At 41.5% G+C, this 23040-nt stretch overlaps 1 protein-coding gene across 1 annotated transcript in view; it reads left to right on the top strand.

Moving 5' to 3' along the window:
• Positions 1-1064: 1064 nt before the first annotated feature.
• The window catches only part of CLDN10 (claudin 10), a 126533-nt gene continuing 104557 nt past the window's right edge, over positions 1065-23040 (top strand). Inside the window, exon 1 of the mRNA XM_066235148.1 lies at positions 1065-1513. Within this exon, the coding sequence (XP_066091245.1) occupies positions 1300-1513 (214 nt within the window). The 5' untranslated portion in view covers positions 1065-1299. The remainder of the gene's footprint in view (positions 1514-23040) is intronic.

Raw genomic sequence — 23040 nt, 5'->3', positions numbered from 1 at the left:
GTGTTGGCGTGGGATGCAGAGGACCCAGGTTTGAAATCCCGAGATGGCCAGCTTGAGGCAGGCTCATCCAGTTGGAGCACAGGCTCACCAGCTTGAGCACTGGGGTGCTGGCTTGAGTGTGGGATCATAGACATGACCCCATGGTCGCTGGCTTGAGTGTGGGATCATAGACATGACCCCATGGTCGCTGGCTTGAGTGTGGGATCATAGACATGACCCCATGGTCGCTGGCTTGAGCCCAAAGGTTGCTGGCTGGAGCAAGGGGTCACTGGTTTGGCTATAGTCTCCCCACTCCCATCACGGCACATATGAGAAAGCAATGAATGAAGGTACCACAACAAAGAATTGACACTTCTCATCTCTCTCCTTCCTGTCTGTTCTGTCCCTATCTGTCCCTCTCTCTGTCTCTCTCACTAAAAGAAGAAAAAAGAAAGAAAAATATTCTGACAACACCAGAGTACCAAATACTGTGAAGTAGGGAGATCAGGACTCACCCATTGAGAGTGGGAAATAAACTACAATAAGTACTTAGTAAAGCAATTCAGTATGAGCTGTAAAGTTGAAGGTATTTCCTACATACTAACATTCCTGTTTCTCAGATATACCTTGGAGAAAGTCTTGCACAAAGGCACAAGGATACATTTATGAGAATGTTTATAGCTGTACCACTTGCTGTGGGGGGAAAACACAAATGTTCATCTCCAGAAAAATGGATAAATTGAAGTACATTCACTTAATAAAATATTATATTCATGTTATATTTAATGAACAATTGCTATATTCCCAAACAGAGATAAATCTCACAAACATAATATTTTGTGGAAAACACAGGTTGTAGAAAGATACCCACAATGCTTCCGTTTATAAAAAGATTCAGAAGCATGCAAGACAATAGTAATTGGTCAAAAAAGCCCCAACTGTTACTGTATAATTTGTACTTTGTAATATCTGGTAGTGGCATAGTTTGTTAAGTTTCAGGTTAACAGAAAATTAAGCATTAACTATGGTGCCAGGAAAAAAAAATTATGAAGTGAGACCTTTAAAATCCATCTACAAAAGTTTAGTAGAATGTCTATGTAGGATATTAGAAAGTTCATCTTAAGGCTGTCTTTAAAATGCCAACGGTAAATCAGACTTTATCCAAAATTCTGGAACTTCCTCAGGCCATTTGAGCATGACATACTGCCACCTACCCACATTAACTTGCTGTGACACTTGTCTAAGTGCTACTCGTGGGCTGCATGCCTAGACCACCAAAGTGTTCTGTCTGGACGGCGTCGCTGGAGAAGTCTGAGCGACATGTTTAGGGCACAGATTTCAGCTCTGCTGTTTGGTGTTGGAGGGTTTGGAGCTCTCATTGCTGCCACTGTGTCCAACGAGTGGAAGGTAACCACGCGAGCCTCATCGGTGATAACCGCCACTTGGGTTTACCAGGGTCTGTGGATGAACTGCGCAGGGAATGCGTTGGGTTCTTTCCATTGCCGACCGCACTTTACTATCTTCAGAGTAGAAGGTAAATATAATAGTTTTGTTTGGGGTTGAAGTAAAATGTCACCTTTCCCTCCACTATGCTGAGCTAGCTGTATACAGTCAGCTGTTCACTCTGTAAAGACAAAGTGCTTAATTGAAGTGTCATGATTTGCTCAGGATGGATGGGTATGATGGCTGAAACAATTAAATCATGTATTTTATATGGCAAGGGAAAGTTAGAATAGCTCTATAGATCTTTTAAAAATACATAATGCAAATGATAGATTCATAAGAAAAGGCAGAAGTGACTGACTTGTTTTAAAAGCTAGTTTTAATTTGTCTCCTGTCTTAAATCCTGGAGGAATTATTCATATATAATCAATCATGTTATGCTTCCTCAGGCCACCTGTACATGAAATACATACCTACATATATGCATATGCATATGTAGGTATATATATTCATATACAGAGTGATAGAAGCATCTGACAAGAAGGACAGTGTGGAGAGAAGAAGAAATCCTGTTTTCAAAAGGGTTTCCATATATCATGTTTAGTGATAAAATAGCAGAACAAGAAGAATTTTAAAAATAACTAAGTGAAGAACAATTCCCATGAACTATCCCTTTTTGTTACTTGGTTTTATTTTTTAAAATATGTAGGCAAGCTTTCATGGTTATCCATATTAGAAATTCTATTACAAGTGTATGTATTCTAAAGAGGGAACTTTTTTTTTTAAAGAAAGGCACTTTCACACATCTAGGGAAACAATTATTTGCTTTTCTGTCATTTGGAGAATCACTGTCTGTCTCTGTTTTCTGCCTATTTTATACACTTACAAATATGTCACAAGTTGTGGGTTTATTATATTAAAAATTGGCCCTGGTATTTTATAAAATATAGACTTTTCACAATCAAATGGCAAAACTGTACCTTGGCCCCAGTAAAGAAAATGAAATAAATTTTTAACTAGGAGGTTACTAAAGCATAATATTTTATGGGATTTTGTGTCAAGTATTCACGTCATTAGTCCACAGTGCATGTCAAAGGATTAAGAGAGAATAGTTAAAGCCAGGAGATTTCTAACAACAATCAATGGAAATGTTCAAGCTTGGATACCAGTTAGGGTGTCCAATAACATGGACTTTCCTAAGCACGCATTTTAGGAATCAATGTTATGTCTCTCTGCAGTCCCAACTTCTAAACTTACTTTGGGGTATTTCAAAGTTGGTACAAGGGAGGCTTTTAGAAGGAGAAGAAAAGTGCTGTGGAGACACTTGTCATTCTGTATACCTCTTGTGGTTCTTCTTTCTCCCTGGTCCCCTTCTGCCCATTCCTACCCTAGGCAGCAAGTAAAAGATGTCATGCGGGTAAGTCTTTTTCTTTGTTCTTTACTAGGTTCATCTTTTTAAAAGACAATGTTTTCCCGTATGACCTTCCATTTTTTTTAATTTTCTTTTTTTCATTTTTTAAATTAAAGTTTTAATTTAGTATGTTAACATGGCTTCAAGCATCCCACTCAGTATAACACCCTCATCCCCCAACAACATGCCTCTCATTATACCCCTTTTGCCCCCCCCTTTCCTCTGGAACTTCCTGTCCTGTTATCTGTATCTATGTGTTATGTGTATACAATTTCACTAATCCCTTCACCTTCTCTGATCCCATCCTCTCATCCCCCTTCCCTCTGACAGCTGTCCCTCTGCTCCCTGTGACTCCACTTCTGCATCTGTTCTGTTCTTCCATTCACTGTGTTTATTAGGTTCTACATATAATGAGATCATATGATATTTGTCTTTCTCTACCTGGTTTATTTCACTTAGCATAATAGTCTCCAGGTTTATCCATGCCATGGCAAAAGGTAAGATTTCCTTCTTTTTCATGGCCACATAGTATTCCACTGTGTAACCATACCACAGCTTTATCCACTCATCCACTGATGGGCACTTGGGCTGTTTCCAGATCTTGGCTATTGTAAACAATGCTGCAATAAACATGGAGGTGCATATCTTCTTTTGAATCAGTGTTTTGGGATTCTAGTGCAGTGTTCATTTCTGATGTTGTGTTTGTCATTTCTGAATGGTTTTTTTTTTTATGATTTCAATGTCCTTTTTAATGCTTAGTATCTCTTTAAGTTCTCACTGTGATCTTCCATTATTACTCTAAGATCCTTGAGCCTCCTAATAACCATTATTTTAAACTCTATGTCTGGCAGTTTGGTTACTCCCCTTTTGTCCCAGTAGAACCCAAGCTCTACATCAATCAGGCATCCTCAATTTGACTTACCCGCACACTGGGGCACTCCTGCTTAACAGCAGAGCTGGTAGCCTCTTTGAGACTACTCTTGAGGCAGCTATGAAGATTCTGCTTATCAGTGCTCAGATTAACTGCCACTGGAGGAAAGACACGACTGACACACAAGTTAGTTTCAAGAATCACACGGGCAGTTTATTACTCACAAATCCTTTTGGCATACCTGGGTACAGCTTAAGGGGGCCCCATTGGCGTGCTCCTCTCGGTTGTCCTTGGTCAGAGTGGCATGGACACAGTCCATAACATTGGAGTCTGGGAGACTACCATAGCAGGGGGCCCCTTAGCTTTAGTACCTTTCAGGCCAATGCCTCCTAACAGGTATCAGTCTACAGGATTATCACCTCAAACCACCCTTTTAGGAATTCCTCACAGGAAGCCCTTTTTATGTTAATCTACCAAAATGTCACATCAAGCAACTTTTAAGGTGTTCTTAGGGAAGCTTCTTGTTTATGTTAACATACAGAATTATCACATCAAGGCATTTTTTATCAATATATGTATAACTTCATACACACACTAAGTGGGCCCTGTGAGAAAGGCAGAGTCTGCCTATCATATCTGTACACACTAGATTAATTCCTATCCAGACAGCATAGCCTTAATCACTTGCCTTAATGGCTTTTAATATTATATCCTAACTTATTTCTATATGTCATCCATATTTTTTATATTTCTATATATTTAATTATTATAACATTATATTACTGTAACACACTTCATTTAGGTTTTTTTCTGGAGATTTCTTCTGTTGATTCATCTGGGTCATATTTCTTTGTCTGCCCATTTTGTCTGTGTATTAGGTAGCTCTGTCTGACTTTGAAATTAGTTGTGGCATCTTTATGAGGAAAATATTCTCAGTGGTCCTGACCTCCAGGCCACCTGAGTTCCTTGCTCTAGGAATGCTTCTTGAGGGTAGTATTTACACTCCTGTTGTATATAAATATTGAATGCTATTGGCCCTTTTGGGAGTGGGGTTATCCCTACAGGCTGGCTGGCTCTAAGGGTCAACCTTGATCATGTGTATTAGATGCTGTGCAGTGTCTGTCCTGTTGGGTGTATTTATTCTCCTCAGTGTCTGGTGCCTGCTGGACTCTTCCTTTGGCATGCGGCTTTTGTACCTAGCTGAGTCTAGTGTTGGTGCTGTCTGCCACCCACTACTGGTTGTGTTAGTTTGGGGTCCTCTTCAGCAGGGTTTGGGTATGGGTTGGCTTCAGCAGTCATTTGTAACCCGCCATGGACTACCTGTCTGGAGAGACTGCTCTGTTCACTGTTTATGTCTGAATTTTTTGTGCCTGGGTAGTGTGGGAGGGGCTAACCTTTGTACAAGGATCAGCTTCCTCCTGCTTAGAGATGACAGCAGATTCGTAAAAACCCCAAGCTCTGTAAGATTTATCTCCACTTTTCAGCTGCTCCACCTCCTCTTGCAGCTGCCTGTTCTTCCCACAGAGTCTTCTATAGAAAGACAGTAGTCTGGGCTCAGACTGGCCTCACCTACCAACCTCTCTACAGGTTTTATGCTTGGTGGGTTAGGGCAGCTGAGACTGGGACAATGTTAGTGGGACCCTTACTTCAAGAGTCTCTTGGTCAGGAGCTCAGTATGGGGAAAGTGACCACTACTCCAGAGCCTAATTCTCCAGCCACTGCTGGATATTCCAATTCTATTTCTCCCCAGTGTGAACATCAGATTGGGTGGGGTTGACAGTCCCCTCTACAGAAGTGTTTCCAGCTGGGATGCCCCAGTTCTCAGGGAGAAAGACTGAGAGAGTCCTCCCTTGGGGCTGATTGTGTTCCCCCCCCCCCCAGAAAGTGGCTAAGCCCCTTGACCAGTCCCAACAATAGGTGCCAGGGAACCCACAGCTTGAATGACCGTGATCTCTTTCCCTTCCCCTGAGGAAGCTAGCCTAGCAGGGCAGGATACTTGGGACCTGGGCTGGCAGACTGTGAAGCTCCACCTTATCCAGTGCATGTATGAGCTGCTCTGCTGGTGCTGACCACAGAAAGTGAAACTTGTTGCAGCTGGGCCCAGTGATTGATGAGCCCTCCCTTTGGACACACCACCAGCAAGGGTCATTAAGTCCTGAAACAATGCTATCTACAGCTACTACTGGATGTGCCAGCTATGAGCCTCCCTGGAGGGAACCCAGTGTAGACCTGTGCAGGACCCTGCCTGTGACTGGTCCTCAGCAACCTTTGTGGAGCTATAAGCAAACCAGAGTCTGTGGCTGCTTCTGCTGGGCCCAGGTACACAGGGAAATACCAAGCTGCACTCCTAGGCTGGCTTTTATCCACACTGGGCCTGGGGGAAGTCAGCAAAAGGCCTAAAATTTCTTGAGTCCTGTCTCCTGAAGCCTCTGTCTGCTGACTGATTGTTGGGCTCAGCCCCTGAAAAAACCTGTAGTAGAGTCTAGACCAGTGGTAGTCAACCTGGTCCCTACCACCCACTAGTGGGCGTTCCAGCTTTCATGGTGGGTGGTAGCGGAGCAACCAAAGTATAAATAAAAAGATAGATTTAACTATAGTAAGTTGTTTTATAAAGATTTATTCTGCTAAACTTAGTGAAAATCTGACATAAAGTACTTGGTGAGTAATTATTATTATATGCTTTAACTTGCTGTAACTCTACTTTATAAATTTTATAAAGTAAAGTTACTTCCCTACTTTATAAATCACCATTACTGTGGATCCGGTGGGTGGTTAGAAAAGTTTACTACTAACAGAGATACAAAAGTGGGTGGTAGGTATAAAAAGGTTGACTACCCCTGGTCTAGAGCCTGACTGAGGCAGTTCAGGGGTTAGGAAGGGTGGTGGGTGTGGCTCCTGCCTTTTGGCCCAGGTGTCAGTCTGTCCAGACTTTTTCACAGACCTCAGTAGGGTGTGGGCTCCAGGAGTCTGGTGGGTGTGGCTTCTGAAACCCAGAGATGTGGTCTTCCCACAGACTGGGCAGTTTCTACTGAATCTCCCATGAGGCAGAAGCACCTGTCAGTCATATTCTCAAAAGAATGTGGGAAAAATTCCAGCCTCAACACTAGAAAACTGAATCACTAACGTGCCTCCTGCTTCCTGGCTCCTCAGAATGACTCAGGCTCCACAGGGTGGGGCAATATGGATTCCTAAGGATAAGACACTCCCTTTCCCCCAGGATGCACACGGAGGGGACTGCTCCACCCAAGAAAGAGGGTGACTCCCACACTGGGAAATGACTCAGCACAGGGTTTCCAGTGGCCGTCCCCTACCATGTCTCTCCCTGGGCCACCAACTTCACACTCTCCTCACACAACTCTAGTCCTTTCAGGCCTCCCTTCTCTGGAGCCCCCGGTAGTGGCTGTGAATCAAATTTTCTACATTGGCTTTTGAGATGGTGCCTGCATCTTTGAGAGCTCCTGTCTGTTTCTTGCAGATGGAAACCTCAGCATTTTTCACTGCCAGATGCTATGTGGGCACCTCGTCTAGGTTCTAGTGCTCTAGGCTGGGGTACCCGGCTTGAGTCTTAGGACCCACATCTCTCAGGGCAAAGCTCTTCACAGTGAGAGTCCCTTTGGATCCTCAACCGCCGCTTACTCCGAGGAGTGGGGCAGCCCTTTTGCATCTCGCCCTTCCTACCTGTCTCAATGTGGCTTCTTCTGTGATCCTAAATTATGTATTTATCTTCATTTAGTCCAAGTTGGTTTTCCAAGGTAATTGTTCTTAAATTTAGTTGTCTTCCAATTGGGTCCATGGGGGGGGGTGGCAGTTGTGACGTCCGCCTACTCCATCACCATCTTGGAATTCTTATTCCCTTAATTTTTCTACTTGATAGTAAAAATAACGTGTTCTATATCTGCTGTGTATCTTACACATAAGAGGTAAATTGAAAAATATTTCCACTGACAAAGCTTCAATTAGAATATGCAAAATTTAATTTGACATATTCTCTCCACTATCTTCACCCTGAATTGAAATCTTTATACAAGGTCATTACCACAGAAATGTATTTTCAACATTAGGAACACTGATTCATATTTCCAAAAGAAATGAGAACTCACAAATTTGGATTTCCTATTCATGTGGAATCATTGCTGATATAGCTGGTTGCGTTTCCTTTATTCTCATTCAGAAATATATCAGTGGAAGCATTGGGAAACCTTTTTATGCCAATAAACTCACAAACATTGCAATGATTCTAAATTGAGAAAAGAACTCTGAAGCCAGTGAGGAGTGCAAATGGTTATCTCACATTTTAAAATAATAAACTATTAATCCTACGTTGTCAATTTGGGAAGAATCTTCTTATATTGAAGCCAGATGAAGCCTCTTCTAAGAAAGAAAAACAGAAAACCTTTTAAAGCTGCAGGCTTTTGTTTGTTTGTTTGTTTTTAATGGTTTTATTTATTGATTTTAGAAGAAGGAAAGAGAAAGAGAAAAATGCAAGGGGAGAGCAGGAAGCATCAGCTTGTAGCAGTTGCTTCTTGTATGTGCTTTGATTGGGTGAGCCTGGGTTGTAAATCAGCAACCTCGGCATTCCAGGCCAATCTATATCCGCTGTGCCGCCACAGGTCAGGCTGTTTGTTTCTCATTGCCAGTGGCATACCTTCTTTTTCCTAGCCCTCTTACATGCCCTATTATAATCATGTATTTTTAAAAACTCCTTTAGATTAATAGTGACTGTACCCTTTAAAGATTTGATGTGAGCTTTTTGGACAAGGAGCATTTACAGTTATTAGGAAAAGTACAGGCTTCCTTCAATTACAGTTCTTTGGAATCAATTGCAGGAAAACACCATAGGGGCATTTGTGATTCAATCTTCATTGCATCCTGGAAGCTTCCTGACTCAATTTCAAAAGCACTTCACTTGTTTTAGATGCAATATCCACTATAGTCTGTGTTAAAAAACTAAAATTCAATTGAGAAAATTTATTTTATTATTTTTTTTTATTAAGTGAGAGGCATGGAGGCAGAGAGACAGACTCCCACATGTGCCCCAACTGGAATACACCTAACCAGCCCACTAGGGGGAAATACTCTGCTCATCTAGGGCTGTTGCTCCATTGTTCAACAACCGAACTATTTTAGTGCCTGAGGTGAGGCCATAGTGCCATCCTCAGGTCCTGGGGCCAACTTGCTCGAATGAGCCATGACTGCAGGAGGTGGACAGAAAGACAGTGAGTGAGAGAGAAGGGGGAGGCAGAGGGGTGGAGAAGCAGATGGTTACTTCTCCTGTGTGCCCTGATCAGGAATTAAACCTGGGACCTCCACACGCTGGAGTGACGCTCCACTGCTGAGCCAACTGGCCAGGGCCAACTGAGGAAATTTGAACATCTAATTGACTTTATTGAGTGATTCATAAAGCATCACATCCAGCAAGTGAAAAGAAGCCCTGAAAAGCTGTACAATATGGAAGGTTTTAAAGGCAGAAACTGGGTGGGATAAGAAAGTAACTAGCAAAAGAGAAGGATGGATTATTTCAGGCAAGATTACCTCAGGCCAATTGCCTCAATTTCTTTTGGAAAGAATGGAGGAAGCCCATGTGACAAATTACCTCATTGGTACTGACCAGAGAATTCCAGACTGAGCAATTAATATTACATTGCTGGAGAAGGTTGAAACTGCAATTGGGTTAGGCGTCATGGGCTTTAGTGGAAGTAAGTCCATTTGGGGCTTGTGATTTTCTCTTTAACAGCCGCATCTTCTGTTTTACTGTGTTTTACTTTTCTCTCGTGTCAATGTTAATAGGCATGCTTTAATAGGCATCAAAGTAAAGCATTTCTCATGGGGAGAGAAGCAGTGATTTCTGGTGGAGAAGACTGAATCCAGAAGGCATTGTTACAAGTAGGTATTCATGCTAAAATGTGGTCATCTTGAGGACAAGGACCACACTAACGTGATCTGTTGTGCTCTCTTCTGGCATATAGTGAGCTTTGGATATATATTTGAAAAATGACTGAATGAAAAAAATAATGAGTGCAACTGATAGTTTATCATGAGAGCAAGTTGTATTCCTGGAGGAAGGGTGGCGTGTCATGAATTGAGGAGTACTTTAGGACACGTACTGAGGCAACAAAAAGGAAGCTCAGTGGATTGCAATTCAGCAGATGGAGCTTCAGACTCTGACTCTTCTGTTTAACCAGCCATGAGACCTTGACTTTAGCAATGAAACTCTCTGTTCTTCGTTCATAAATTTCCTCCTCCATAAGTGGAGAGATCCTCAAAGTATCTTTCAACCTAAAGTTTAATTCAAGAGCATCACAATGCTTCACCACCTGGCAGTAGAAATTCACCAAAGAATTATGGCTATAAAAGGCTCCTCTGTGATAATTGCTTATGAGATTAGTCCTTCTTTTTCTACCCTTATCTATTAGTATCTTGGCTGGCTGGCTTCCTGTGTTCCTGACTGTTTGCAATCTTATCTGTATCTGGGTGGAGACAGGTTTAAATGGCCTCAAATGAACATATGACCCAAGTGAAGGTGCCAGAACTTCAGTGGAATGAAACCAAATGTTATTCTGGAAGCTGGCATTCAGCTGATGCTGGCTGCTTACAGGATAAAGCTGCTCTCCTCACTTCCCAACTCCCTCGTCTCTCTTTTCCCATTTCCTTCTCCATCAAGCCATAAGAATGAAAGTAAAGATGTGGCGTTTGCTAGGAAAAAATGGGTTTTCTAGGGGTGTTTATTGACATACAGGAAGTAGCTATGAGTTAGCTGATGTCATAATTTTATTTCTTGCTATTTAAAATGTGTGCCTTAATTCATAAATAAATAAGTCATAAATAAATCTCAAACAACAGTCATGAATAAATAAAAACTATGGTGTCAATGAGAAAAAATTATCTTTAATAATTTAGTAGCTTCAAAAACATTTCAAAAATAATACATTCACCACACTTCTACATCTTTGGAAGACATTTACCGTTAATCTCAGGAGAAGCTTCCATTTGCTAAGATTTTGACTCTGCTTTCTGAGACTTAATTTTAGTATATAAGCTTAAAGTTAATTTCTTTTTCCTTGTGACAGAGACAGAGAGGGACAGCTAGGGACAGACAGACAGGAAGGGAGAACGATGAGAAGCATCAATTCTTCAATTTGGCACCTTAGTTGTTCACTGATTGCTTTCTCATATGTGCCTTGACTGTGGGGCTACAGCAGATTGAGTGACCCCTTGCTCAAGCCAGCGACCTTGGGTTCAAGCTGATGAGCCTTGCTCAAACCAGATGAGCCTGCACTCAAGCCGGAGATCTCGGGGTTTTCTACCTGGGTCCTCTGCATCCCAGTCTGATGCTCTGTCCACTGTGCCACTGCCTGGTCACCTGGTCAGGCAGCCTAAAGTTAATTTTACTTTTAGATTTATTCTCTTACTGTTTTCCAAATGCATTTAAGGTTATTTAAAAGATATAGAGCTTAACCAGGTGGTGACACAGTAGAAAGAGCATTTGCCTGGGATGCTGGGATGCTGAGGACCCAGGTTCTAACCCCAAGGTCATTGGCTTGAGTGCAGGTTCATCCAGCTTGAGCACAGGGTCACTGGCTCGAACATGGGATCTTAGACATGACCCCATGGTCTCTGGCTTGAGGCCCCCAAGACCACTGGCTTGGAGCCCAAGGTGACTGGCTTGAGCAAGGGGTCACTAGCTCGGCTGGGGCATCCCGGTCAAGGCACATATGAGAAAGCAATCAATGAACAACTAAGGTGCCACAACTATGAATTGATGCTTTTATTCTCTCTCCTTCCTGTCTGTCTGTTCCTCTCTCTCTCTCTCCCTCTCTCTCTTTCTCTCTCTGTCTTGCTAAAAATACTAATAACAATAATTAAATTAAAAAAAATTAAAAGCAGATAGAAAAACTCAAGTTTTGTCCTTGGCATTTATCACCACAAAAATATAAGCTTCAGGAACATCTATATGTTCATGTCCCATCAAAAAGGTGTCATAATTTTATGTTTACTGACACACTCATGGACACCGTAGAATTTGGACAGGATGAGCCAAGAAAAAATCGTCTCTGTGCCAAGAATGCACAATGCTAAAATGTGTCCAGGCCTTGTGGTGGTGAAGGTGGTGCTGAAACCAAAGCAGCCCACGACTGGACTTGAAATCCTGTCAGTATGATGCAAGGATGCCTTTTTATGGAAACATCAGAGACATTCAGGACAGCTTGGCTCCATTAATAGTTCCTCTCTTAAACACCGGGTCCTTATCTTATTTATCCTCAGATATCATTCACCTCATTTCATCTCACAGTGGCATTGTAACATATCATATCATCACAGGAAGGAGGACGAGTACCGTACGATAAGAAAATTTGAGAGAGACGACATTCACATAACTTTTATTACAACTATAATGCTGTAATTGTTTTACTTTATTATTTTTGTTGTCAGTCTCATACTGTGCCTAATTTATAAGTTAAAGTTTGTCATAGCTATGTATATATATGAAAAACACAGTTATACCTAAGGGTTGGTACTGTTTGCGGTATCGGACAAGTTCCTCTTGGAGTTTAACCCCTATGGATAAGGGGATACTACTATACATTTGGTATTTAATGCTGGTCTTTTGGGGCAAGGAATTTATCTCCTAGCATTGAGCTGGATAAACTCATGACCGGGAACTACTGCAGAGGAAAGTATGGGCAAGAGCCTTTATTGTGGTTTTTGTGGAAAGGAATGACCTAGGCAGAGTTACCAGCCTAACCAGGTATAAGGCTGACTAGACTGAATAGTTTCATCAGGCTCTGGGGTGTTGTGGCTGTCTCAGTGTCCTGGCCTTGGGTTGACTAAGGCAGAGGAATATTGACTTGAAGTGTGAAAGCTTGACAAAAAAGAAGTAGTTGGGGATGTGGGCTTTAAATTTGCTTATGAAAGGTGCACTTTCTTGTTATATCTAAGAATCGGCTGGCCTTGGGTAGGCAGCTTCCCCTCCTGTGATCACTGAGGCCTTAGATGTCAGAGCAATGCAAATACAGAAACTAAGAAAATATAGTTAATATAGTATTGATACTAGAGCCTTAGGTGCTGTTTGCATTGGGGTTCAGAGGACAAGTGCTTTGCTATTGACAGGGGTCCCCAAACTACGGCCCTCGGTCCACATGCAGCCCCCTGAGGCCATTTATCCGCGCCCCCCCACCACCACACTTCCAGAAGGGGCACCTCTTTCATTGGTGGTCAGTGAGAGGAGCACTGTATGTGGCGGCCCTCCAACGGTCTGAGGGACAGTGAACTGGCCCCCTGTGTAAAAAGTTTGGGGAGCCCTTTCCTTTACAGCTTCACCTGCTTATCTGATTTTCACTATTTGTTTTCTTCTGGAGGATATTTTGTGTAGAAAAGGTTCAGAATTTATTTCCCAGGGCTCCTTGCTTCTCTCTCTGCTTGTCGCCCATCTGACAGTATGTGACAAGTGGGCTTGACTGCGTTTCCTTGGCACAGGTTCCGTTCCTCACTCTTAGATTAACTCTCAACCTAAAGGAACTAGAAACTCAAAGGACATCTTTCTGAAGGGCATTTGGAATTAGTAATGTATTTTTTAATTGTTTCAAAATTGAAGTTGAATTTATTGGGGTGACATTGATTAATAAGATTACATAAGTTTCAGGTGTACCGTTCCATAATACATCATTTGTGCATTGCACTGCATGGCCTTTGTAATTTAAAAACTTCCTGTCACTGGAAGGTAATTTTTAGGTAATTACAGAGCACTTCAGAAAGCTATATTGTTCTCAAATGAACTCAAGATAATTGAGCTGATGTGCAGTAGACAGCTAGTCTATAGTTACGCTTTGGTCATATTTTTGGTAGTCATTACAGAAAAAAATGGACAATTTGACAAATTGCTATAATGCCATCTTATAACCGCCAAAGGAAATCTGTAAGTGGTTAATTCACTTATCCGTTAATGAGTCCTTTCATCAAAGCATTTATTAGATTCCTGGCACAGAACACAGGTTCCGGGGACTCAGTGAGGAGTAGGTTATGTGCGCATTCTCAGTGGACACGCCGCTGAGAGAAAGACAATCAGTTAGCAAGTGAACCCAGAATGACAAGTTCTACCTCCTAGTTAAGTAAGTTCAGCGATAGGCAGATTTCTCAGAAGCATTAGTGCTCGAACTCCCTTGAAAGATGGGTAGAAGTTTGCCAAGGAGAAAGAAAGAGAGGGCATTTAAGGCTATGAGACTTCATCCAGCTGTACAATTTATTAACTGCATGACTGGGCAAAATGCTTAATATATGAGCTCCTTCCCCACCCCCAGTAAAACAGGAACAATATTATCTACTTCAGAGGGTGGTGGGAAGGATTAAGTGAGTTAATTTGTGTAGAGCATTTAGGATGATGCCTGGCCTGCAAGCAAAGGCCCCAAAGCAGAAGAGAGCCAGTGCATCGGAACCATGAGCACACTGAAGTGACTGCAGTGTGAAATGTGCAGGAGGACGTTAAAAATTGGGCTGCAATGCGGAAAACAGGGCTCTTGAAAGGGGCCCTTTAAACTCTTTGAAGGGTAAATTTAGACTCTGTCTTGGAGCTGGAAAGCTATTGAAACATTTTGATCCGAGAACACCCGAAGGGACTTGCATTTTAGAAAGATCCTGCAGTATTTCATGTTAGAACCTGAATCAAAAAAAAAAAAATAGTAGCGGGAACAGACAGGAAGATAGTTAGGCATAACACTGATAAGACTTAGAAACTTGACTCGTGAGGGGTGAGAGGGACCAAGGATCCTCTGGGGATGCCTTCCTGGAGACTTGGGGGGAAGTGAAAGAGAAAGCTGGTCAAGAGCAGGTCCCAACATATGTTCCAATCCCTCCCCTAGTACAGTGTTTTCCAATACACACCAAAATTTCAAGTGATAAGATTCGAAACTTAATGTTTGACTTTTTTTAAAGATTCAATTATATAGAATGAGAAGGCATAGTTTGATTGAATTTAATTTTTTTTGAAAAAATATGCCTTTTAAATGTTTAATAAAAAACAGTGGGAAATGTTGCAGTGATAAAGTTTATTAATGCAATCTAAAGTGCCATTGATAGTATAATAATACCAGAATGGGGAGGTAATAGCCACCCTCTGCTCCCAGTGTACTCTGTAGTCAAATTGCGGAGTACTAGTCTTGAGTGCCACCTTTTAAAGTCATGGACATAAACCACACTCATTGATTCCTGAATAGGGTAACTAGGAAGAGGAGAGATCTTAAATAACTTCACATAGTAAATTGCTTCACATAGAAAAATAAAGGAACAAAATATGGTGGCAGGGACAAGGGAAGTAGAAAGAAGACAAGTAGGAACACTGAGAGATGTTCCTAGGGAACGAGGTTCAGGGGCACTATGAATAAGAAATTTCTGTTGCCCAGCAATGGAACAGGCTGTCTCACAACGAACTGGCTAGAAGTATCCAGAGGAGGCTAACGATCTGCTAAAAAGGTGGTAGAAATAATGCCTGCATTGGCTGGGAAGACAGACGAGATCATCTCCAAAGTCGTTTCCAATTTGAGAGATGTGAGATTCTATGAACATGTAAAAACAAAGAGAAATATTTAAAAATGGAAACTTCTGATTTGCATATTGACTTCAACATTTTAGACTCTGTGCTGCACACCTCAGAACACAGCAAGAAAAGGACCGTGTCTCTGCCCTGGAGATGTGCAGAGCTCAGAAGGAACCATGAGTTAAAGCAGTGAATGTTATAATATATGTATTACATTAATGTTATTTTATTCAAAACGATCTATTGATACATGTTGGAATTCATATAATAAATATATAATTCCCTATCTCTGATATTATAAACTGTCTTAAGCAAACCCAGGGGTGTGACATCTAAACCTTGCTGGGGGAAGGAATGACTCTTTCTAAATCCAGGCACTGAGCTGAGTGACAGGGGCTGAGTGATTCAGGAAGGTAAGTCCTGCCTTTAACTGAATTGCTTTGGGTCAGTGTTTTTGATTTGTATATACCAAACATAGCCCGTGCATAATACCCAGACCAGTCATCCGACTGGGACACTGATTTTCTCTAGAACACAAAATGTGGGCTTTTGGCAAGGTGGGCAGGTGGGGAATGGAGAGCTGTTTTCTCTCTATCTTACTACAGCCAGATGTTCTCATCTACTTCCACCAGCAAACCTTGAATCAGTTTTACCCGGGGCCTTCAGCCAAATCTGTAAGACTCCTATAAATGTCCCCACTAAACTGATTCTCTCTGCTGCAATGGTTGAGATCCTTCCTTGGCTCCGTGCCCTGGCTCTGTGCTCTTCCCCCTTTGCTTAGCCTCCTAGTTCTTGGAGGTCAGCTGATACCCACTCTCCTGTTGAAACCTGGGCCTCAGACCTGTCACTTTGTTCTGGCAGCTGATATCCAGGTTCCACGCGGTCGGTCCGTTTTATGAATGGTCTACCACCTAATTCCAGCCTGTCTGACTACTCAGTCCTGACCCAACTGCCTGCTTTGTGCTCTAAATTTGGCTGATTGGTCTGGTAACTTACCCCATTGTCCACGGTTCTGCTCCCTTACCAGAATGTGTTCTTCTCCCACCCTGTGCCTTGGGAAGAGCTATTGGAGCATGTCTCCAAGCTGTGAGAATTCAGAGGGGAAGGATAAGGGGGTAGGGAAGAGTGGAGCAGAAATTACATCAACCCTCTCATTCTCCTCGCTGGGAGATTTGTGTTGTCTCTGACTCCACCTCCCTGCTGACTTAGATTGGCATCAAATATTAGAGAGACATTTTCTACATTCTGACTTGCTCTAATCACGGCTCTCCAATACTGCCAGATAAAACGTGCAAAGGCAAGGCTTCTCTCCAGTTTAATTCTGGGCTTTATTCAGCTGCATTTAGAGAGCATTTACTTCGTGTCAGGTCCCACTTGACAGAGTCTTATTTAATCTGAGTTAGACACTATAATCATGCTCATTCTATAGTTCTGAGGCAACTAGAACTTGGAGAAGTCCCATAACTTGCTCAATTTCATGGCTCCGCTGGTGGCCATGGCAAGATTCAAATGCCAGACTGTGTGACTCTTGACCCTAAACAATTGATTGCCTGCCCATCAAAGACCCCCCATGGCTAATTTCCAGCAAGAGGAATGTGTCACCACCATCCTGACTCTCCTTTCTAGTTCCCCTGCTTCCACCTGATTGGTCTATTTCTCTGCTCTGTGCCCCTGCTCACGCTCCTGCGGCAAATGCCTTTCTTCATTCTTTCCATCTCTCTCTTTTTTTAAAAAAAAAACTCTACCTCGAAAGCCACTTCCCATGCTAAAAAACTATTTAACCTTATAGCTGGAAGAAATCTTTGTCTTCATCTGTGCTCCATGGCATTTGGTACTTTTCTTACTCTGATTGTGCCACTCTGGCTTGTGTTGTGGTTATTTGTGTATTTGTCCTTTCCCACTACTAGATTATAAGCCCCTTGAGGACAAGGTTTGGGCAACTTCTTTCTATCACTTGCCTAGAAGACTGCCCTGCATTAAATCCATGCTCTATAGTTGTATGTTGAACTAGGTGAATTATTTGTTCAGTTAAATGAGTAACACTGGGGAACAAAAGTTTTGTTGCATCCACAAAAACACTTGTTTTTACCTAATTCGAGTGTGCTGATCTCAAACCTGACATTAGTTTTTCTCTGTAAGCTACAGGTTTTTTGCAATTCAAGATTTTAGGTTTTCATTTTATTGTAAAATTTCAACATTTAGTTTAATGTAATGAAGTGGAATGTCTTCTTCGGCATCATCTTTGTGAAAATATAATAATTTATATAACACAGAGAATACACTAAGACACTAAAAGATATGATTGCATCAGAATTTGTCTACAATTTCAAAATAGAACATATTAAAACACTTATTTTAATTATAAAGTTTGCACAAAACTTATTTAAATTCTATTCAGGCAAAAATTTGCGTTGTAGCTCTTGCGTTTGTGTACTTGTTGAGGACATTCTCGTTTGAGGCTCCAGCAGTAGTCTGCTCATCACTAACAGCTCCAAGATTTTCGGGAAACTTATCAAGGTGACTGTTCAGAAAGTGAATCTTTTTTTTTTTTTAAGGACAGAGAGAGTCAGAGAGATGGATAGATAGGGACAGACAGACAGGTACAGAGAGAGAGATGAGAAGCATCAATCATCAGCTTTTCATTGCGACACCTTTTGTTCATTGATTGCTTTCTTATATGTGCCTTGACTGTGGGCCTTCAGCAGACCGAGTAACCCCTTGCTCAAACCAGCAACCTGGGGTCCAAGCTGGTGAGCTTTTCGCTCAAGCCAGATGAGCCCACGCTCAAGGTGGTGACCTCGGAGTCTCGAACCTGGGTCCTCTGCATCCCAGTCCAATGCTCTATTCACTGCGCCACCACCTGGTCAGGCTCAGGAAGTGAATCGTAATGCTCATGTTACATCCAATGTTGTGGAAAGCCAACAGCATCCTTTGAACCAGAAGTTCATAGTTTTCTGCTTTTTTGTTGCCAAGGAAGTTGTTTGTAACTGCCACAAAAGACTAGCATGCTGCTTTCGCCTCCTTATTCATGTTCCTGGCAAATTCTTCATCATGTATGCAGGTTCGAATTTGAGGTTCATCGAATACACTTGCTTTTATCTTCTCGAAAGACAAGTTAGGAAAAGCAGAAATAATATGTTGAAAGCATTCACTTTCTCTATTCAAAGCCTGAACAAACTGCTTCATTAAGCCAACTTTGATGTGAAGTGGGGGGGAAGTGAGCCTGTCTCGATTAACTACAGGTTCATTCACAATATTTGCATCCCTACTTCCAGAGCTTCACGTTTTGGCCACTCCTTCTGTGTCCAGTGTTTCTCCTAAGCTCAGCTGTCCCTCAAACACAGAAAGCAATGATACTTCGTGAAACCTCTCTGTTGTCCTAGCAGGAAATTTCCCATTTTAAGATCCACACAAATGATCCAGTTATGCTCCTCATACTTCAGAAAATCAAGGACAATTTTTATGTCATTATAATCTTCTCACAGATGAGTTGAATAACCAATTGGAACCGCTGCATAAACATTACCATTGTGTAGGAGAACACATTTTAGACTCCATTTAGAGCTGTCAAGAAATAGCCGCCATTCTGTTGGACTGTAAGTGGTAACATCTAGCTGGCTGAAAAGTCTACTAATATCATGACAGTAAACAAAGTATTTGTTTTCGGAAAAAAAGTCCACAAAAATTTGTTCACGCTTCCTGAAATAGGATACTTAGATGACTGGTGAAGTATATTCTTTTCTTGAAGCCTGGAGGCTAATAACTCGGCTGCTTTCTTTGATAGGCCCAAATCTCTTACTAAGTCATTCAATTCAGGTTGGCTAAACTCCTGAGGGGTTAATGACTTCTTGGCATCAGAAGAAGACCCTTCAGATTGTACAACCATTTCCTCATGCATCTTATCAAAATATACTTGATCACCATGTTCACTTTCTTTGTCCTTAGAAGAAAGAAAACCATTGAAAACTGGAACCAGGAGCGTCTCAGAGTGTGGGATAGGTCATATTGCTGAAGGAATATTAGGATATGTGATCATATGCTGTTTTTTCTTGCCAATGCCCTTTGTATGGACCAGACAGAAATAACAGTCACTGCTGTGGTCCTTAGGTTCACGCCAAACCATGGGAATACCAAAAGGCATACCTTTGTGTTTTCCTTTTGTCCAGTCACGAAGCATTTCCTTACAATGATGACACACAATATGAGGAGCCCAATTCTTGTCTTGATCACCAAGGGGAACTTGAAAATGTCACAAATGATGTCACAAATGATGAGATATTGCACCTTTGACGTTGAAGTGTGTAACAGCCACATATATAACAGGAGGTGTCAGGTCTATTCCTACATTTACACCTACTCGAAGAAGCCGTGATTCAATCTTAAAACAAAATAAGGGGATGTTTTTATCAGATAATAATTTTTTACATTTAAAAACAACTACAATTATCTAAAAGTGATGTTTCTAAAACATTAATTGCCTTGTGGTTATGTTCAATCCAAGAGTCGTTGCCCCTTTAACTCCAATTAAAAAACCAATGCATGCCATTAACTATAACAAAAAGAAATTAAAATTGCATAAAAACTAGAGCATGCACCAAAAAATGGATTTCATATTTGGAATCAGTGATGCAGAAATATATAGAAACAATTCTAAAACCTCATGCAAACGAAAATGAAAAAAATTGTTCCTCAGTGTAATAGGAGGAAAGACAGGACATGGACACTTTTTTTTACTTTTACCATCTTTAGTGCCATTAACGAATCTATTTGGAAAGGTGCAGCCCCACGCAGTTGGCTCAGTGGATAGAGTGTCAGCCTGGCATATGGGCATCCTGGGTTGGATTTCTGGTGAGGGCACATAAAAACAATCACCTGCTTATCTCCCCTTTCCTCCCCTCCCTCTTCTCTCCCTCTTCCCCTCTCATAGCCAGTGGCTCAGCTCGACTGGTCTGAACATCAGCGGCGGTGTTGAGAATAGCTAGGTTGGTCTGAGCGTCAGCCTCAGGAATTAAAAATAGCTCAGTTGATTCGAGCATTGGCCCTGGACAGGGGTTGCCAGGTGGATTTCAGTCCAGGTGCATGTGGGAATCTGTCTCACTATCTCTCCTCTTCTCACTTAAAAAAAATATAGAAGTTTCCAGTACCATATTTCTTTTTCTTGACCAAGAGTGTAACATGATAGAAATTGCAAAGCATCCCAGTGAACTCATCAAAAGAGAGTATCTGAGGTGGCATTTCTTGCTTATGGGGAATAAGGCTGGCTCTCATTAGGAGTTTTTGTTTTGTTTTGTTTTAATTAAGAGCTCTAAAACCCTCTCTTTAATTATCTGTCCTAAAATTTATCTGGGGTTTGCTACCAAGCTTACCAATAACAGTACCCTTTTGAAATTTGGGACATTTTCTTGACTTTCTTTCTGGTCTTGTTTGCCTTCATTGTAAGATCACTTCTGGTCTATTCATTCAGATATTATCATCATGAAAAGTCTTGGCACCATTCAAAATGTCCCCTTTGGGCCATAGAAAACAACTTGTATTTAAAAGGTGCAGCTGATAAATCAGAACATGATAAAAATGGCTCTGATTGTTCTGATTATTCAAACAAACTCACTCTCAATGGATATTTTTTTCCTCTGAGTGATTCTGGGATGAGTCCTTCTCTTGGTAGTTAATGACTCTAAGATATGGATGTGGCTGTTGGGCTTGTCCATAAATCATCCAGTCATGCATGAACACAGTCAGCAGAAAAATGTAACCTCTTCAGCTTTTCATCTGCTGGATTCTGAAGAGTGACTGAACTACAAGACCATTTCTGTGAGTTGCAAGTTTCTGCATGTTATGAGCAACTTGGCAAAAAGTGCAAGGTAAACATATAGTGTCATTCACTGACAGAAGACTAAATTACCAACCATAGCCTCCTCTAGAAAGTCTGGTCCCATTTAGGTTATCTATATTACAAAACATGTCTGAGGATGATTGCTTTGGAAATAGTTGTTTTTTCATGTCTTACTTTATATTAATTAAAATGGTTGAGATAAGGAGTGGAAATTATTTCCAATAATAAAGTATTTCCTTTCTGAATTATTTTCTTGTCAGGATTTTCTCATGGTTACCCTGTTCCCTGACCATATATACCCCACAACTCATCTGGACTTCCTTAGCTTTTTAAAATATTTGTAATTACTATTTTATTAACTTAATTGATGGGTCTTCTCTTCTGGTTTATAAATCTTGATTCTTCCCTAATCAAAAGCATTTTTAACTTTTTAACCCCTTGCATATCTCATCTATTTTTTCCCATGTGTAGAAATGATGCTCTACACACAAGCCTATGGGAACAAGTGCTTTTATCTTTACATTTATGCCACATTTCAAATGGAATACAGGCTGAAACTTGAGAGTTTTCCAGGAGCTCCTGCCCTAAATATCTCTGAGCTCCCTAGCAATGCTTGGAATGATCTCTTACCTATTACTTTCTTCAGGGGAGATCTCAGACTCTACTCAACAGGGCTGTGGCTTGGCTCAAGTCCCACCACGAGCACTGCTTCACCCTCAAATTCCATCAGCCTTTTGTCTCAATAAACAAGTATACATTTCTATGATACATGATCTGTATATTGCATTGGTTTTTAGTCGGAATAGGAGGAAATGACAGGAGTACAATGGGCTGAATATTTGTGTCCCCCTCCCAAATTTATATGCTGAAATTCTAAGCCCCAATGTGATGGTTTCAGGAGGTGGGGCCTTTGGGAGGTAATGCCTTTATAAAAGAAACCCCAGAAAGCTCTCTTGCTCTCTCCACCATGGGGGAGATAGAACAAGAAGTCTGCCACCTAGCAGAGGATCCTCACCAGAATCCAGCTATGCCAGCACCCTGATCTCAGACTTCCAGCGCACAGAACTGTAAGAAACAAACTTTTGTTGTCTATAAGCCAGTCAGTCTGTGGTACTTTGTAATAACAGCCTGAACTGACTAAGACACAGGGGCAGTGGGGAACAGTCCTCAAATGCCATATGGGTGATAATCACCCTTTCTGTATGAATGTTCATCTGCCTCACCTTCTTGGCCTTTTCAATAACACCCCATCATGGTATTTCTAATGCTTTCCATACTTCGTTTCATCGAAGAATGGGGAGCTACAGTTTGGCAATTAGCCAAGGTTGGGGCATAGATGGATTAAATGGAATTACCAATATACTTCAGAGCTATATGAACATTTGGTCCTACTCGACAATTTGTTTTTGTGAAAGATAATTCGTTTTAAAGCTACATAGGCTTATGTCAATGCTCAGAGAAAAAAAGTTTACCTGATATATTGTACCAAGAATTATTTCCTACAATCCCTAATGGAAAACTATATTTAAAAAATTCTCTTCCTGTAGCCCACTGATTAGTAGCCATGGGATTCAACCTAACCAAAACACAGATATCCTAACCAATGGAGCAATGTGATTTTGTTTTGGCTTTTCCCACAAAGAATGTTCAACTTTTTTTTTTTTTTAAGTGAGAAGACAGGTGATAGACAAACTCCTGCATGTGCCCTGACCCATCTGGGGCCAATGCTCGAATCAACCAAGCTAGCCTCAGAGCCCAGGGTCAACAACCAATCGAGCCACTGGCTGTGAGAGGAGAAGAGGGAGAGGGACGGGAGACAAGCAGATGGTTGCTTATCCTGTGTGCTCTGACTGGAGATCGAACCCAGGACATCTGCACACTGGGTCAATGCTCTATCCACTGAGCCACCAGCCAGAGCTCAACATCTTTTAAAATATGTAAGCAAGTTGTTCATGGCCATTTCTTTCTTTCTTTCT

The sequence above is a fragment of the Saccopteryx bilineata genome, chromosome 6 (genome assembly GCF_036850765.1).
Source record: "Saccopteryx bilineata isolate mSacBil1 chromosome 6, mSacBil1_pri_phased_curated, whole genome shotgun sequence".
In the NCBI taxonomy this organism is placed as follows: domain Eukaryota; kingdom Metazoa; phylum Chordata; class Mammalia; order Chiroptera; family Emballonuridae; genus Saccopteryx; species Saccopteryx bilineata.
Note: the sequence above shows the minus strand (reverse complement) of the source record. Positions and strands in the feature narration are given on the sequence as shown.